Raw genomic sequence first — 17585 nt, forward strand, 5'->3', positions numbered from 1 at the left:
CCCACCGCCAGGCAAGGGGGCCAGTCTTTTATACTCACATACTGGTCACTCATTGGCTGCAATCTGCTGGGAGGTGGGGGTAGTGTAACTTACAAGGCATTTCTGGGAAAGCTGCCTCTTGTCATCTGAGGGCATTCTGGGGTAAAGAGCACAGGTCTGAACTATAGTAGCCAACACTCATGGTAGCCAGGGGTGGCGTACCTGATTAATAAAGGAGATCCGGGCATGGCTCTACAAGTGGATCAATACATTGTATTGGCAAATATAAGATAAATTTCTAGACTTAAAAGACAACCTAATATTTTGACTGCTGCCTGGAAATAAATATTGTGCCTTGACATTAGTTCTGAAGTTAAATAATATTCTTATATGGTTTGAAGGAATGAGAATTCACACTGAACAATAATTTTTAATTTTACTTTCAGATGTTATCTTGATAGACAAAACTTGTTTGCCAATTAACTCAATTGTTATTGAAAATTAAAATTGGCATTGTTTTTAAAAGTAAATGCAAGAAAGCAAAAAGAGTTAAGTATGTTGATAACAGAATCCTTTATTTTGTACAAGTTCTAGTTGCTTAAGCTTAAATCAAAGCCTTGTAAGAATATTTTCTTTTCTTAACAGGAGGTTGCTGATAGTAGAATATTGTGCTTAGCCTTGGTGCATCTTCCTGTTCAAAAAGAAAGCTGGATTGTGTCCGGGACACAGTCTGGTACTCTCCTGGTCATCAATACCGAAGATGGGAAAAAGAGACATACCCTAGAAAAGATGACTGATTCCATCACTTGTTTGTATTGCAATTCCTTTTCCAAGCAAAGGTATGGTAGTGAATTTGATCATTGGGGGAAATTACAGACCTTTTAAATGACTTAATTGTGTGCAGAATTGTTATTGCATCAGTAAAGATTGTTCATTTTTAACCCATTTGCATTGGTTTGCATATATTAAAGGGAATTGTGGAAGGTCACAGAGATATTTGTTATTTTTCTGAATACAGACCTAGCTGAGACAGTTATAAAATAAGTCAACCATTTCTTCAGGCCTACCAGCCCTGCTCCTGGTATTACCTCAACTGTGGCTCTCTCTCTTTACTTCTCCTCAGATCAATGCATCTTTGTAGGGCCTTTTCAAGGATAAGTTCTCATTCATTCATTCTTTGAATATGTGTGTGTGTGTGTGTGTGTGTGTGTGTGTGTGTGTGTGTGTGTGTGTGTATAAAAAAGCCCATTGTGTGCCAGGCTTAAACATACCAACTATCTATGAAATTAAGAAAAAAATTAAATAAATGAATTAATAAATTCTGAATTGGTGAAAATGACTTAGCTTTTATCAGTTGCAGGGTTCTTGTCCCAAAGAAATATATCTACATAGCAAAATTTCAGGTGTGAGTTGTAGGTTGGTGTCTGTAATGGGGCAGGATGATTTCCAGGAGGCATTAAGATTATATACCCCATATATTTCTCTGGTTTAAGTTAGTATTGGAAAAAAAGTATTAGAAAAATGTGAAGCCTGTTTTTGGAACCTGAAATATCAGCTCCACTGGCAGTTTCGGAGTTGAAATTATTTGAATATGGTCAAAGAAAAATTTCAATGGATGGGATTGGGCCAGGAAGACTTTATTCAAGCCTGTCACAACAGGGGAGAGAGATCTGATTGAACTAAACTCCACTGAAATAAAAGGTGGGAGAGTTTTAAGTGCAGGGGTGAGCTAATGGAAAAGTACCTGAGGATGTGTTGTGGGGAAGTGGGAGCAGTTGTCAATGTGATTAGGCCATCTGTGCTTGCTAATTGTCCCTTCTTGAAGGTAGGCTCCTATTCTCCTACAGACACTAGAGAATAGTCGTCCTTCCTTCTTTCCTTCCTTCCTTCCTTCCTTCCTTCCTTCCTTCCTTCCTTCCTTCCTTCCTTCCTTCCTTCCTTCCTTCCTTCCTTCTTTCCTTCCTTCCTTCTTTCCTTCCTTCCTTTTTTTTTGAATGAGTTTTGCTCTTGTTGCCCAAGTTGTAGTGCAATGGCAGGATCTCGGCTCACTGCAACTTCCACCTCCTGAGTTCAAGCGATTCTGTAGCCTCAGCCTCCCGAGTAGATGGGATTACAGGCATACAACACCAAACCCAGCAAATTTTTTGTGTTTTTAGTAGAAATGGGGTTTCACCGTGTCAGCCAGACTGGTCTCAAACTCCTGACCTCAGGGGATCTGCCCACCTCGGCCTCCCAAACTGCTGGGATTACAGGTGTGAGCCACCGCACCAGGCCTCTTTCTTGATAATTACATTTCAAAGGAATGGCTCCCAAGTCCTTGGAAAAGACATTCCTGGGGTATAAAACTGGAAAGAGTCTGGGAAAAGGGGCAGAGAAAGAGTTTATAATTGCAAGTCTTCTAAAGTAAATACTCTAAGAAAAGGGAGGTTAGGAGTTTATAGTTGAGAAGTCTATCTAAAGTTTAATAAAGCGGAGGAGAACATTAAGGCCATTTTAGCCAATGTACATGTTCTTTTTGTAACAATTTCAACATTTTTCCTTTTAGCAAACAAAAAAATTTTCTTTTGGTTGGAACCGCTGATGGCAATTTAGCAATTTTTGAAGATAAAACTGTTAAGGTAAATGTTGAATGCATTCTACATCTAAATTTATTTTAAATCTTTTGTTTTATATATATCTCACCGCCCTCTTATGGGATTATAAACTCCCTGAGAGCAAGAATCATAAATTATGCTTATATTTGTATTGCTTCATAAAGTCTTGCACACAGTAGATCCTCTGAAAATACTTGCTGATTGACTGTATATTTTATATGAATGAACTAAGAATAAGATGATAAATGACATCTGATTGATAATGTTAGGAATGGAAATAATTCAATTTGTACAGATTTGTATCTGAGGCAGATAAGATAATTCCTTATAAATATATTGTGGGAAAAAAAACCAAAAAGATACTTAAGTTTTAAATATGACTTGCCATTAACTTTTTCTTAAGCATTGAAGAAATCATTTAATTTTGTGTTCTTCAGATTCTTATTTAGTCATTAAAGCATTTATTCCTCTATCCATCTATTCATCTTTGGTTCCATCTATTCACTCTACTTCCTACCCGTTCATTCTCCTATTACCAAAAAGCTTATTATCTGAGGAGAGACATGGAAGTAGAGTATAATAACCCTTAGGTTATTTCTTATGTAATTTTTACATGGGGAAAAAGAATAGATTGAATGTAACAATAATATTTTGAATATGACTTAAATTTTTTAATATATAGTATTTGTACATATTTATGGGGTACATGTGATATGCTGTTACATGCATAGAATGTCTAATGGTCAACTCAGGGTGTTTAGGATATCCATCACCATGAGCATTTATTTCTATGTGTTGAGAACATTTCAAGTCTTCTCTTCTAGTTATTTTGAAATGTTTTTAACTGTAGTCACTTTATTGTACTATTGAACATTAGAACTTATTCCTCCTATCTAACTCTGTGTTTGTACCCATTAACCAGCCTCTCTTCATCCTCCCCTTCTCCCACACACCCATATCCTTCCAAGCCTCTGATAACTATCATTCTACTCTCTACCTCCATGAGATCAACTTTTTTAGCTCCCACATATGAGTGAGTACACGTGATATTTGTCTTTCTGTGCTTGGCTTATTTCACTTAACATAATGACCTCCAGTTCCATCCATGTTGCTGTATATGACATGATTTCTTTCCTTTTTATGGTCAAATGGTATTCCATTATGTAAACACACACATTTTCTTTATGCATTCATTCATTCATGGGCACTTAGGTTGATTCCATTTTTTAGCTATTGTGAATAGTGCTGCAATAAACATGGGTATATAGGAATCTCTTTGATATACTGGTTCCCTTTCCTTTAGATTAGTATTAGTAGTGACATTGTTGGATTGTATGGTAGTTCTATTTGTAGTTTTTTGGAGAAATCACCGTTCTGTTTTCCGTAGTGGCTATAGTAATTTACATACCCACCAACAGCATATGGGCATTCCGTTTTTTCCACATCCTTGCCAGCATGTTATTTTTTGTCTTTTTTACAATAGTCATTCTAACCGGGTGAAGAAGATCTCAGTGTGGTTTTCATTTGCATTTTTACTGATGATTAGTTAATGTTGAGCATTTTTTTTCATATATCCATTGGCCATTACTATGTCTTCTTTTGGAAATGTGTATTTAGATCCTTTGCAAACTTTTTGTTTTGTTTTAAGACAGGGTCTCGCTCTCTCACCCAGGCTGGAGCACAGTGGCATGATCATAGCTCACTGCAGCCTTGACCTTCTGCACTCAAGTGATCCTCTAACATCAGCTTCACGAGTAGCTGGCACTACAGGCATGTGCCACCATACCTGGCTATTTATTTTTATTTTTTGTGGAGATGGGACCCCACTATGTTGTCCAGACTGATCTCAAACTCCTGGGCTCAAGCAATCCTCCTGCCTCATCTTCTCAAAGTGCTGGGATTACAGGCATGAGCCACCGCACCCTGCTCTTTGTCTACTTTTCAATGGGGTTCTTTTTTTTTTTTTTTTTTTTTTTTTTCTGTTGAGTTGCTTTTTCGAGTTTCTTGTGTATCCTGGATGAATAGTTTGCAAATATTTCCTCCCATTCAACAGATCGTCTCTATATTGTTGATAGTTTCCTTTGCTGTGCAGAAGCTTTTTAGTTTATTATTGTCCCATTTGTCTATTTTTGTTTTTGTTGCCTGTGCTTTTGGGATCTTAACCATAAACTCTTTGTCTAGATCAACGTTCTGAAATGTTTCCCCTGTTTCCTTCTAACAGTTTCATAGCTTCTGGTCTTACATTTAAGTCTTTAATCCATCTTGAGTTGATTTTTGTAAATGGTGAGAGAGTGGGGTCTAGTTTCATCCTTCTGCAGACTGATATCCAGCTTTTCCAGCACAATTTTTTGAAGGTAGTTTTCTTTCTCTCATGTATGCTTTTGGTGCCTTTGTTGAAAATCAGTTGGCTCTAAATATGTGGGTTTATTTCTGGGTCCTCTACATTGGTCTATGTATCTGTGTTTTTGCCAACACTGTGCTGTTTTGGTTACTCTAGCCTTGTAATATATTTTCAAGTCAGGTAGTGTGATGCCTCCAGCTTTGTTCTTTTTGCTCAGGATTGTTTTGGCTATTTTGGCTCTTTTTTGGTTTTATAATTTTTTTTCTATTTCTGTGAGAAATATCTTTGGAGCTTTCATGGGAATTTCATTGAGTCTGTAGATTGCTTTGGGTAGTATGGTCATTTTAACAATATTAATTCTTCCAGTCTGTGAGCATGAATATCTTTCCATGTGTTTGTGTCCTCTTCAATTTCTTTCATGTTTTTCAGGTTTCCTTATAGAGATTGTTCATCATCTTGGTTAAATTTATTCCTAGGTGTTTTATTAATTTTTTGTAGCTACTTTAAATGGGATTGCTTTCTTGATTTTTCAGCCACTTTGTTCTTGTGTAGATATGCTACTAATTTCTGTATGTTGGTTTTGAATCCTTTATTGTCCTTATTTATCAGAACTAAGGGTTTTTTTTTGATGGAATCTTTAGGTTTTTGAGTTTTAATTTTAATATCTCTAATCATTTAAGATGGAAAGTCGTTTTTTGAAAGCACAGATTTTTAGTGTTTTATTCTGTGGATACTCAATTTGCTGAGTGTGTTTTCTTTTTTTTTGACAAAGCTTGAAGGAGCTGCTCCTTTGAAGATACTAAATATAGGAAATGTCAGTACTCCATTGATGTGTTTGAGTGAATCCACAAATTCAACAGAAAGAAATGTAATGTGGGGAGGATGTGGCACAAAGATTTTCTCCTTTTCTAATGATTTCACCATTCAGAAACTCATTGAGACAAGAACAAGCCAACTGTAAGTTATTTTTTATCTGTACAAGTAATTTGTCATTATCTTTATGTTTATTCCTTATAATCATTAATAATACTGTTGATAATTCATAAGGAAGATCTTTTAAAGTGCATAATTTATTTCTATCATAAAATTAAACATTCATTATAAAAAATTTTAAAAATTTCAAAAAGCAGAAGGGTGTTTTTAAAAAGTCACTCAGCCTAATATATAGTAATATATAGCCTAATATATAGCCTAAACATACTTTTAGGGATAAAATATGTAAACCCATTGTAATCTTAGTAGTATTTATCAATCTAAATTTTTAAATAATTTTTATTATCTGTGTTTCAAATTAGACATGAAATTGGAAGACAATCAACTCTGTATTTTACCAAATTCATAGACTTTACATATGCAATTTGGGTAATTTCCATTAAGTATTGATTGTAGGAAAGATAGACAGCAAGTATTCTTGCTTGTCTCAAGTTGTTTCTAGATTTGATAATTATACAGATGTCTACTAACAACCAAGTTAGTGATACCAGTTTCAAACAAGAGTAAAATAAAATATTAATATAAACCTCTTTCAAGTTTGTTTTTTTCAGTTGTATTTTAATCAAATCTTTGCCATTGGTCCTTATTTATCACATTCCTCAGTGATAAGCAGTGTAGGATTGTGGATAAGAGCATAAACCATAGTTCACGTATTGCTTTGCCATCTATTGGTTTTGTGAACTTGGGCAATTACCTTTCACATCTTCAGTCATCTCTTACCTGAGGATTGTAATATTCTCTATCTCAAAGGGATATTTGGAGGAGTAAATAAGAACATTAATATATGGAACTTAATTAACGTAACAACCAGCACCTGGTAAGCTGTCAATAAACATTAGCTATTGTTGTTATTATTATTATTAGCTTTGAGTCACAAATCCCTACCTTAGAGAATATCTTAGTTTCCCAATATCCATCTAATTGCCCAAGATTGGCACTTGGGAGTAATCTTTGACTCCTTTGTTTTTGCTCCTTTTATCCACTTGACCCTCCTAATTGTCATTCGAATCTTTGTACTTCTCACTGTTCTCAGTGCTGCTACCATAGGCCAGACTGCCATCCATCATCTGTGGCCACATTAACAAGAGCATCCAGTTCTCATCCTCTGATTACACTCTCTTCCACCTATTTTCAGCATTGCAGACAGAGGGACCTTTCTAAAATGTACATCAATCTGATGCAATTCTCCTGCTTAAAACCCTTCGGTGGCATCCCATTGTCCTTTATATGAAGTCCAGATTCCTTAAGATAGCCTACTGGGCCCTTCATAATTCAGTGCTTGCTTAGCTGTCTAGATTCATATTTTGCAACCTTCTTGTCATCTGTGCTTTACCCAAACTGAAATTGACTCAGATCTCTAAGATAACCTGTTACCTTTCACCCCCAGCCTTTGAATGTAGTATTCTCTTTACCTGGATAACTATTATGCACCCTGCCTATTTCAGTCCAAATGCCACTTGCTCTGAGTGGCAGGTTAGGTAACTTTGTGCTTCCATTGCATCTATTGTTTTCCATCACAATAGCCATTTTATTTTTATAATTGTATTTTTTAAAGTAGTTTCTTAATACCACTAAATCTACTAGTTTTCAACATTGGCTGTGCAATTAGAAACCACTAGGTAGCTGAAAATAATGATACCTGGGCCCTACCTCAGACCAATTAAATTAGATCAGTTAAGCCTGGGATGGGGATCAGACTTGTTTTTTTTTCAGGTTCTCAAGTGATTCTAAAGTATATTCGAGGTTAAGATATACTGCAGACTGCAATGTATTGTAAGTTCCCATGAACGAGGATTTTTATTTCTGTGTGTACATATTTGTTTACTAGTATGTGGTTAACATTTAGATCAACTCATTTTCATTCTGTAACACCCACTTTTTAAAAAATGAACGTAAAAATGTATTTTATTATTTTTATCTTTCAAATTTTATTTTAGACTCCAAGGGTACATGTGCAGGTTTGTTAACAAAGGTATAGTGAGTGATGCTGAAGTTTGGAATACAACTCAACTCACAACCCAGCAAGTGAGCATAGTTCTCGATAGGTAGTTTTTCATCCTTTTTCCCCTTCCTGTAATTTCCACTTTTAACCTAATTATACAAGCCTGAAAACCTTTAAAAAGAAAGGGCCTCCAGTTTATTTTTTTATTTCGTAAGACATTTTATGGGCTCATGGATATCAATTAAGTCCTTAAAGTTCCATATAAGATTTGGAGCACAGATGCTTTACTAGAGAGCATCCATAAAGATCAAGCTCTCAAAGATGTTCATCTCCCAAAAGAGATTGGGACTTAGTTGCATAAACACTTAGAGAGAAATATTTGCTCTCTTCTGAACAAGTATCTCCTGTGGCCTTGATCTCTACCCCACGAAACAGACATCACATCACGAATCAGAGGTTGCCTCATTATCAGTACCCTCATCATCATCAATACACACCGACTGAGAGGCATATTGAGTAATGAAAGATGACTGCCTTTGAAGCCAGAAGACTGCACAACTTGTGGAGTTCTAGGTCTGCAACATGTTTTTAGTCCTAGGTCAGCAAGCATGACGTCAGTAGTCATGGAACCCTGAGCAAATTATTTAGCATTTGTACATGTTTCTTTCTACAATTAAAAACATTGAGATTTGTCATATTTTATGTTTTTTTAATTAAGGGTCAAACAAGATAGCACACAAAAGTATTTTATAAAATACGAAAATTCCCTGCAAAACTTTATCCTAATTGGAACTATTTTCTATTAAATACAGCAAACATCCAGGAAGGCGTTACCTAAAACATAGTGGCTCTCTGACAACACATCATATTTTTATCTCCTTTTCCAGAATAGAAAGAAAAGGGGGAGAAAAAAAAATCTTCCTGCTCTAGGATGTACTAATGATTGTTGAATCATTATGGTATTTTCATGTTATCTATCTGATTTAAATGCAATTTTGACTATTTTTACTTATTCCTGGTTGTTCATTCATACTGGAGTGCCGTCTATCCCCCACTTCATAGACTGCTTGGTATATCAGAGGTGCTTATCTGTGCAACTCTTTACTGGACGAGGGTTATGTAGAAAATACATCGTCCTCATCCTTACGAAATTACACTCATAATCTAGTGTGAGGGATGCCCTAATAAAGACAATTTTATATTTAATAAGGTCTATAATATGACAGTGACACCAGTGGGGAAAAGGGACTGGTTAGTCTATTTTGATAGGTCAGGGAAGAAATCCAGAGGAGCTGACATTTAAGTTAATCCTCAAAGGCCGAGTAGGAGTTTGCCGTGTTGATGTGGCCCATGGTAGCCAATCTGTTTGTGAAATATGTACAATGTCAGATGCCTTAGGTTGAAAGGGAAATATTTTAAGGTGTTTGTAATTTTTCTTTATGTTTAAAAGGGGAAAATGGCAAATATTTTACTTTCTGTTTATGTTTGAATGATGTGGATTTTTGTTTCCTATAATTTGACTGGCTCAACTGCAAAGATATACCTTGCTTTAAAATTTGAAGACACTGCAACTAAATTTTTTTTCAACATTTTATATTTTATAACTCTAGATGTAAAAGGCTAATGCTTAGTTTTCTGAGCATTCATGAAACAAAGTTTTGCAACGACATTCAAAAGTTACAGATATTATAATATTTCCTTCAGAAATTTAGATATAGTATAAAATTCTACAAAGAGCTACATAGAATTGAAACTAAAAGTAAGACCAAAGTCAACATTGGACATAATCTTTATTTTATTATCAAGAGAAATTAGTATAAAGTAACCAAAAGTATGTAAAATACCAAAGCATGTTATATATTCAATTCAGAATTGTTAGGGAAGAATATGAAATAATTGCAATAGTCTAGCTTGTTTAGTTTTCAAAATAGTGTTTTTACATGCATTAAGAACTAAGGTTGTATTACACGTAGAAATTTTAAGAAGAAAACAAATAGTGATGACTTTCTATTTTTTTTTCTCTGTAGGTTTTCTTACGCAGCTTTCAGTGATTCCAACATCGTAACAGTGGTGGTAGACACTGTTCTCTATATTGCTAAGAAAAATAGCCCTGTTGTGGAAGTGTGGGATAAGAAAACTGAAAAACTCTGCGAACTAATAGACTGTGTGCACTTTTTAAGGTTAATTCATTGGCTTTTAAGTTTATTTCCAAAAGAATTATCTTTGCACTTCATGTGTCGCAGAGGAAGGATTTGTCTTCCTTTCTGCCTCTGAATAGAGAATTTTTTAAAAATGCAGAAAAAAATTTGTAATGCTTCTCAGCACCAGCTCTTCAAATCAGGAACATTTTGTCTTGGGAAAATAAAAAAATAGGAGCATAATATGCATAGTTTTTTCACGGTATTATAAAGAATGCTCTCGAATGAAAATAGTATATTATTGAAAATGAGCATACTGGAGTCTCTGCTAGCTTTGATGTAGTTGTGTCACAGTGTCAAATATACTATTTATAATTAAATTATGGGCCCCAGGATTATCTGCTCAAAGAAAAAGAGTCACAAAATAATAGACGAATATGGGGGGAAACACAATGGACTCAGCAAGGCACTAACTAAGGAGTTGGGATCAAGACCCCAGAATGAGAGCATAGTGCTTAGTCTGATGCAGCCAGTGAGTGACAAATCCATAGCAAGCACATTCTTTCTGTGCTGCTAAAACAGGACCATTTTCAAGCTTATTTGCTAGCCACTTTATATTTTTATTTTATTTTGGTTTTACCTTATAGATCTATGATACTCTTAGGAACATTTGAGATTACACACTGTATCTGTAAAAGGAGACTTCAAAGTTTCCTTTCTTAGATTCATCTGACAGTTTTTCTCTCGATTGTGAGAAGGGCTCACAGTTTATGTTCAGAAGAACCAACAGGTCTCCTTGATAAAGGATTCCTTACTTCCTGGAGTACCAAAACGATTAGGATTCTTTTATTTCTGGACACTTCATTTTGGTCGTGAATTAGACTATTCACTGGTTCTGGGAAAAAATCCAGTGGTTTGTATGGATATCTCTTACATGTGAATGACTATAATTTTACGTTCCTTTGTAACACTGAGACATCATGTAAAGCTTTTGAGTCTAACTTTTTTTTCTTTATCCTGGGCACATGCATGCTATTTTTACTGAATTAGATAGCTTTGGTATTTATAAAAATTGTATCCCTCTTATTCATAATTTCCTGAAAATGAAGGGCTATTGTTGTCTTTGATAATTTATGCTTCAAGTAAAGAAATGTGGCTCTTTGGCATTCTGTGTTTAGCAAAATTTGCTTTGTATAATTTTAATGATGCATAATGTGTGGTGTCATGTTTTCATAATTTAAAATGTTATTTATGTTTTCATATATAAATAGCATTTATGTCTTAGCTGGTGGTAAAATTATTAATGTATACTTTATGGTTCTAGGGAGGTAATGGTAAAAGTAAACAAGGAATCAAAACACAAAATGTCTTATTCTGGGAGAGTGAAAGCTCTCTGCCTTCAGAAGAACACTGCTCTTTGGATAGGAACTGGAGGAGGCCATATTTTACTCTTGGATCTTTCAACTCGTCGAGTTATACGTATAATTTACAACTTTTGTGATTCGGTCAGAGTCATGATGACAGCACAGCTAGGCAAGTTTCTTTCCTTTAGATATTTTTCATATTCTCTAAGTCTTATAAAATATGCCTTTATTTTACATTTACTTTTTCTCTGCACTTTCCAGTGTCATTTGGATGGTCTTGGAGGTTCACACAATGAAACATAAGACTGGTGTAAATTGTGAATAGGGTCATTACAGAAATGGTGGGAGTAAATGCTCTCAGTCCCATAAGAGAAGCAGATTACTGCAGCTGAACACTCAGTTTGGGTCTTACTTGCTTTTTTCCTTTTTACCTAAGGCAAAAATGGGAAATACATAGTGTTGAATATATTTCACTTTTTGAGCAAAGAAAATAAAGAAAATGTTTATTTTAATCATAGTCTAGCCTCCCACGCTTGTTAAAGAATCTCATTTAGTTTTTCATTCTATAGCAAATCTTTATTCTTACAGCAATACATGCTGAACCACACAACCTACAAATATTGACAAATCATGTTTTACTGAAACTTTGTCTTTTTTTGCTTCTGTTTTTCTATTTAAATATGATGAAATCGTGATAGCACATAAAATATATTTTCTGCATAAATATATTTGTGTCTTCCTTTGATAATAATTTGATTTAGAAAATAACAATAAAAGCACATATACAAAAGTTTACAAAAACAACACTATGGGGTTTAATTCCGAAAAAAACTAGAATTTATGTAACTTTAGCAAATAATTAATGAATGTTTTGAACGTGGTGAAGAAAATAGATTCATTACAAGTATGTGTGAAAGAGGAACATGTGTTTCTCTAACACCTTCACCTATTTTTCATTTATAGACGTTAGAGTTGCACAGAAGGAGTTAGAATTAGATGCTCTTAATGACTGTGAACTATTAAGATACATGTCCACACAAGCAGAACAGTAGGTATCTCAATGGGTTGTCTCCGTAGTCTTATTCTACCAAAGTTGTTGCATTCTCTAGTTGAATTGTATGTACTTTGGGACCCGGATAGCTTGCTTATAACTGAAGTTATAGTGGAATTTCAATGGGTTACAGTTTGATTTTAAAATAAAGATCAATTTGAACATAGCCTACAAGGTGCTGCGTGAGCTGGCTTCACTGTACCTCTCCTGCCTCCATCATCTACCACATTCCTACCAGATCTTCCTCGTCTAGATGAACATCCAGTTCTTAATTACTGTGCTATATTTTGCCTCAGGGATTTGCACATGCTGTTTATTTCTTTGCTTAAAGTAGTTTTTTTATGCTTAGTTAACTCATACGCTTTGAAATGTTAGCTCCTGTGTCAAAACCTCTGAGAAGCAAACACTGATTAGGTCAAAGTTCCCACTTTGGGTTCCCATAACAGCTTTCTTGCATAGTTGTGATCATAGTCATATATATATTTTTTCATTAATACTAGTCTCTTCACTAGAATATAAACACCAAGCAGGTTGGGTTAGTGTGTTTTGGTTTACCCCTTTATTCCCAGGATCTAGCCTAGGACTTACATAGAAGACTTTTGATGCAAATTTGTTGAATAAATTAGTGAATGATTTGAGAAGAAAATATGATATTTTGACATCAGTATATCCATCCATCTAAGTGTCCATCTAAATACTCATATTTGTACCTTACCATATCCAAAGAACTTTTCACACACATTACCTCATTTAACATTGTAACTTTGGGGAGGGTAATGTATAAATACTAAGCCTATTTTATAGAAAGGTTAAGCTGTTTTCTCAGACTCACATAATTAAGAGTTGCAGCAAGGAGTGGATCACAGATTCTGTTACTTTTTTTTAATGCTGGCCTTTATTCAATATAATTTAAGGGTCACCTAGAAAATAGAACTGTGAATTCAGTTCCAAGGTATTTGTGTCTTAGACTATGAACAACTTTAATTTTTTTCAGACCAGCTTAATATATAGTTTTAACGGAAAACTTCCATATTTTGTTTTTGTAAAGGGAGCCTTAAAAATGTCATGCTGGTATTGGGCTATAACCGGAAAAGTACTGAAGGTACACAACAGCAGAAAGGTAACATTTAAAAGGATACTGTATTCCAAACAGTGCAATGACATGAATGATAGTAACATATTATGTGTTTTATAAATTTGTAGAAAATATTACATATGGTATAATCAGGAATTTTAATTGGTAGTTTATAGTATAAAGAACTTAGGCATAAACTTTCAAAATTACAAGTGATATGAAGTGTTAAATATTTATATTTTCAGATGAAGTAGAGGTGTCAATCACTAGCTCAACCTTAAACTAAATGTGAATATTTTTTACAACTTACCTGTATCTACATAATGTTTAATTTTCAACAGTGTTTGAAGAGCTTTATTTCTTTTAGATTATGAAATGTTAATTTATTAAATGTCCACACTCTTCTTGAAATTTAGTAGTTTCTATAATGTATTATAAAAATTGTCCAAGTACAGTTTTTTATAAATAATTATTTAGTGCATTAGTTATAGCTGTGTTTATATATACATTTATCTAAGTCAACTAAAAATACATAAGCCAAACTGAAATAAAATAAGAATGTTTTATGGTGGATCTTTGAAACTTGATTTCATTTTTTTCTTTTTCTAGAGATACAATCTTGCTTGACTGTTTGGGACATCAATCTTCCACATGAAGTGCAAAATTTAGAAAAACACATTGAAGTGAGAAAAGAATTAGCTGAAAAAATGAGAGGAACATCTATTGAATAAGAGAGAAACAGGAATTGTCTTTGGATAGGAAAATTATTCTCTTGTAAATATTTATTTAAAAATGTTCACATGAAAAGGGTACTCACATTTTTTGAAATAGCTCATGTGTATATGAAGGAATGTTATATTTTTAATTTAAATATATGTAAAAATACTTACCAGTAAACATATATTTTAAAGAACTATTTAAAACACAATGTTGTATTTCTTATGAATACCAGTTACTTTTGTGCATTAATTAATGAAAATAAATCTGTGAAATACCTAATTTAAGTACTCATACTAAAATTTATAAGGCCGATAATTTTTTGTTTTCTTGTCTGTAATGAAGATAAACTTTATTTTAAACTCTATGCTTAAGACAAGACTATTGCTTGTTGATTTTTCTAGAAATCTGCAAGGTAGAATGAAAATATTAAGACAGTTTCCCGTGTAATGTATTCCCTCTTAGATTGCTTTGAAATGCACTATCATATATGCTTGCAAATATTCAAATGAATTTGCACTAATAAATTCCTTTGTTGGTATGTGAATTCTCTTTGTTGCTGTTGCAGACAGTGCATCTTACACAACTTCACTCAATCCAAAAGAAAACTCCATTAAAAGTACTAATGAAAAAACATGACATACTGTCAAAGTCCTCATATCTAGGATATGAGGAGAGTTTCTGTGTCTTTCTGTGTCTTTCCTAGACATGATAGAGTTGTCTCTATCTTTTCAACTCTATCTTTGAGTATGGATACCCTGAATTTTGTATAATTAGTGTAAATACAGTGTTCAGTCCTTCAAGTGATATTTTTATTTTTTTCTTCATACCATTAGCTACTTGTTTTCTAATCTGCTTCATCCTAATGCTTATATTCATCTTTTCCCTAAATTTGTGATGCTGCAGATCCTACATCATTCAGATAGAAACTTTTTTTTTTCAGAATTATAGAATTCCACAGCTCCTACCAAGACCATGAGGACAAATATCTAACACTTTTCAGTTGCTGAAGGAGAAAAGAGCTTTAGTTATGATGGATAAAAATATCTGCCACCCTAGGCTTCCATATTATACTTAAATTGTTTACATAGCTTACCACAGTAGGAGTATCAGGGCCAAATACCTATGTAATAATTTGAGGTCATTTCTGCTTTAGGAAAAGTACTTTTGGTAAATTCTTTGGCCCTGACCAGTATTCATTATTTCAGACAATTCCCTGTGATAGGACAACTAGTCTATTTAATATTCTCAGAACTTATGGCATTTGACTATATGAAAACTTTAAATTTATTTATATTCAGGGTGATCAAATTCTTAAACATGAAAGATTTTCTGTATTTTAAAGGAACCCATGCTTTAACTTGCTACGTAATTAACGACAACAAAAAAAAATACAGTAGAGCTCTTTGTTCCAGTGTTCTCTCTTTCATTGTCACTTTGTATGTATTTGCAAATTTTTTTACCAAAGACAAACACAAAAATAGAATACTGTATTTACATGGAATAATAAAATTTTTAAAAGCATGTTTATGAATTTTTAAACTTTGTGATAGTGTTTTGCTTTTCACATATAGGTCTGTTATCCACCTCAAAGGAAACTTTGTATATTAATTTGTATATGGAACATTCCACGATAAGAAAGTGCAACTAAAGTTTTCTCTTGAGAACTTACAGAATATTTAAATTTACTTTTCTATAATACGTATGGTTGCCAGGATCCCAGGACAAAATCTGATGGGTATGAAACATTCTATTTTCAAGTTCTCTTAAAAATTTTTTGTGAGTAAATTTGTTTGCTCTTGAGTACTGAAACAAAATATAAGACTTTAGAGCAAATGATATATACAAAAAATAGGCACAGTCACTTCAAGTGTTTTCTGATTAGAAGCCTAAAATAACCTGCTAATTATGATCAAAATACAAACATTATCATAACAGAAAATATTCTTTTGGGAAAATTTTGAATTCAAAAAAGGGCGCCTCTCTGACTCTAATTCACTCTATCGATTATGTGTGAACTATTTTAACTAAAATGCAACTTATTTTTCATCAAGGCAGTGAAATATATTGATGAAACATAGCAGAATTAACAAAAGAAGATTGTGAACTTTCCTAAGTTAAATGTAAGGATGCAAATGTTCTAATATTGAGGGGAGATAAAATTCAAAACCGTTGGGACTTTGCTTCTTTATCCATCACTTTGAGTAGCTTAACACCTAACCTGGTAAATTGAATGTTTTTCATGGAGGCTCATCAGCAATTCAGTAAAATAGTAAACTATGTCAACTCGGGAGAAACTGACATCCTCATTCTCCATGCTAGCCAGTTGCTGATCCAGGGTATCATTGTTTCTAATAACAATTCAGAATCTGGCTGCTTAAAGGCACCTAGGTACTTGGTTCTTTCTAATTTGTCAAGGAATTTGGAGTGATCCTATCACCCTGATTTCAAGCAAGAGACAGTCACCTGACCCAAAGGCCTGCTGTCTGAACACACTCTGAGTGAGTGAGCAGAGATGTGGTGGTTCTATGTGCTGCCGCCACACTGCTCTTGATTTCTACCCTTACCTGGGAAGTCTCTACTTGATGTCTGTCTCAGGCTAAGAAAAAGAGAAGAGAAAGGGAATGAGTATTAGCATCTGGATCATGGGGCTGCTTCTTGGCCTCTATGAGAATCCACTGTTTCACAGCAATCAGGGCCTACAGAACTGGATGTTACAGAGTAAACAAGAGGTATCATTCTGACCTGGGCTTCGCCACATTTACCCACTGAACACTCCCAAGAGAAGGTTGTTACCATTTATTTATGAAAATACCAAACTCCGATACATACTCTATTAGAAGTATTATGGAAAAGTAGAGCATATGTCTATCTGGCCAGAGAATAGAGGATCCTGATCACAAAAAAAGTACAAATATTTAAACAGAGACTTAGGACAAATGGGCATTCAACAATTTCCAGAGTGAAATAACATTCTAGGCAGATGATGACACATGTGCTGTCTTAGGAACTTGAGCTTATTTTGAAAGCATCCCTATCAAATACATGCTGAAATTTGTGACAAGTTCCCATTCCTTACAGTACTTACGGGATACACTTAAGTGACTGAAGATGCAAGAGAAGTATATATTTGTGTATGGATATAGCACTTTTATCATTAATTGGGAGATTATAAAGTTAATGAGCTGTTCTTTGCAGAGGGAGTATTTGTTAGGATGAAATGGGGAGAGATGTTTCAAACACCAAGTTTATCTTATAGGTTAAGAAATCCTAGAAGGAATCCATGACTTTATGTATATGTACAATATATGACAAGAGATTTCCCTATCTCCTTGCAAAATAAGCACAAATTAACGAACTCAAAGCTTGTGCTATTATGATAAAAGTTTAA

The 17585-nt window shown here is 34.1% G+C and overlaps 1 protein-coding gene across 5 annotated transcripts in view; it reads left to right on the plus strand.

The window, feature by feature from the left end:
* The window catches only part of LRRK2 (leucine rich repeat kinase 2), a 146025-nt gene extending 130307 nt beyond the window's left edge, over nucleotides 1-15718 (plus strand). For 3 of the 5 annotated variants that reach the window (XM_065524029.2, XM_065524031.2, XM_074005905.1), the window contains 8 exons: nucleotides 625-818; nucleotides 2525-2597; nucleotides 5687-5871; nucleotides 7621-7680; nucleotides 9877-10029; nucleotides 11312-11524; nucleotides 13455-13522; nucleotides 14087-15718. In XM_065524029.2, the coding sequence (XP_065380101.1) occupies nucleotides 625-818; nucleotides 2525-2597; nucleotides 5687-5871; nucleotides 7621-7680; nucleotides 9877-10029; nucleotides 11312-11524; nucleotides 13455-13522; nucleotides 14087-14208 (1068 nt within the window). In that variant the 3' untranslated portion in view covers nucleotides 14209-15718. Of the gene's footprint in view, nucleotides 1-624; nucleotides 819-2524; nucleotides 2598-5686; nucleotides 5872-7620; nucleotides 7681-9876; nucleotides 10030-11311; nucleotides 11525-13454; nucleotides 13523-14086 lie in introns of those variants that run through there. The other 2 variants (XM_065524030.2, XR_012419730.1) reach the window with 2 other exon arrangements.
* Nucleotides 15719-17585: the final 1867 nt, after the last annotated feature.

This window comes from Macaca fascicularis, chromosome 11 (genome assembly GCF_037993035.2).
Source record: "Macaca fascicularis isolate 582-1 chromosome 11, T2T-MFA8v1.1".
Taxonomy (NCBI): domain Eukaryota; kingdom Metazoa; phylum Chordata; class Mammalia; order Primates; family Cercopithecidae; genus Macaca; species Macaca fascicularis.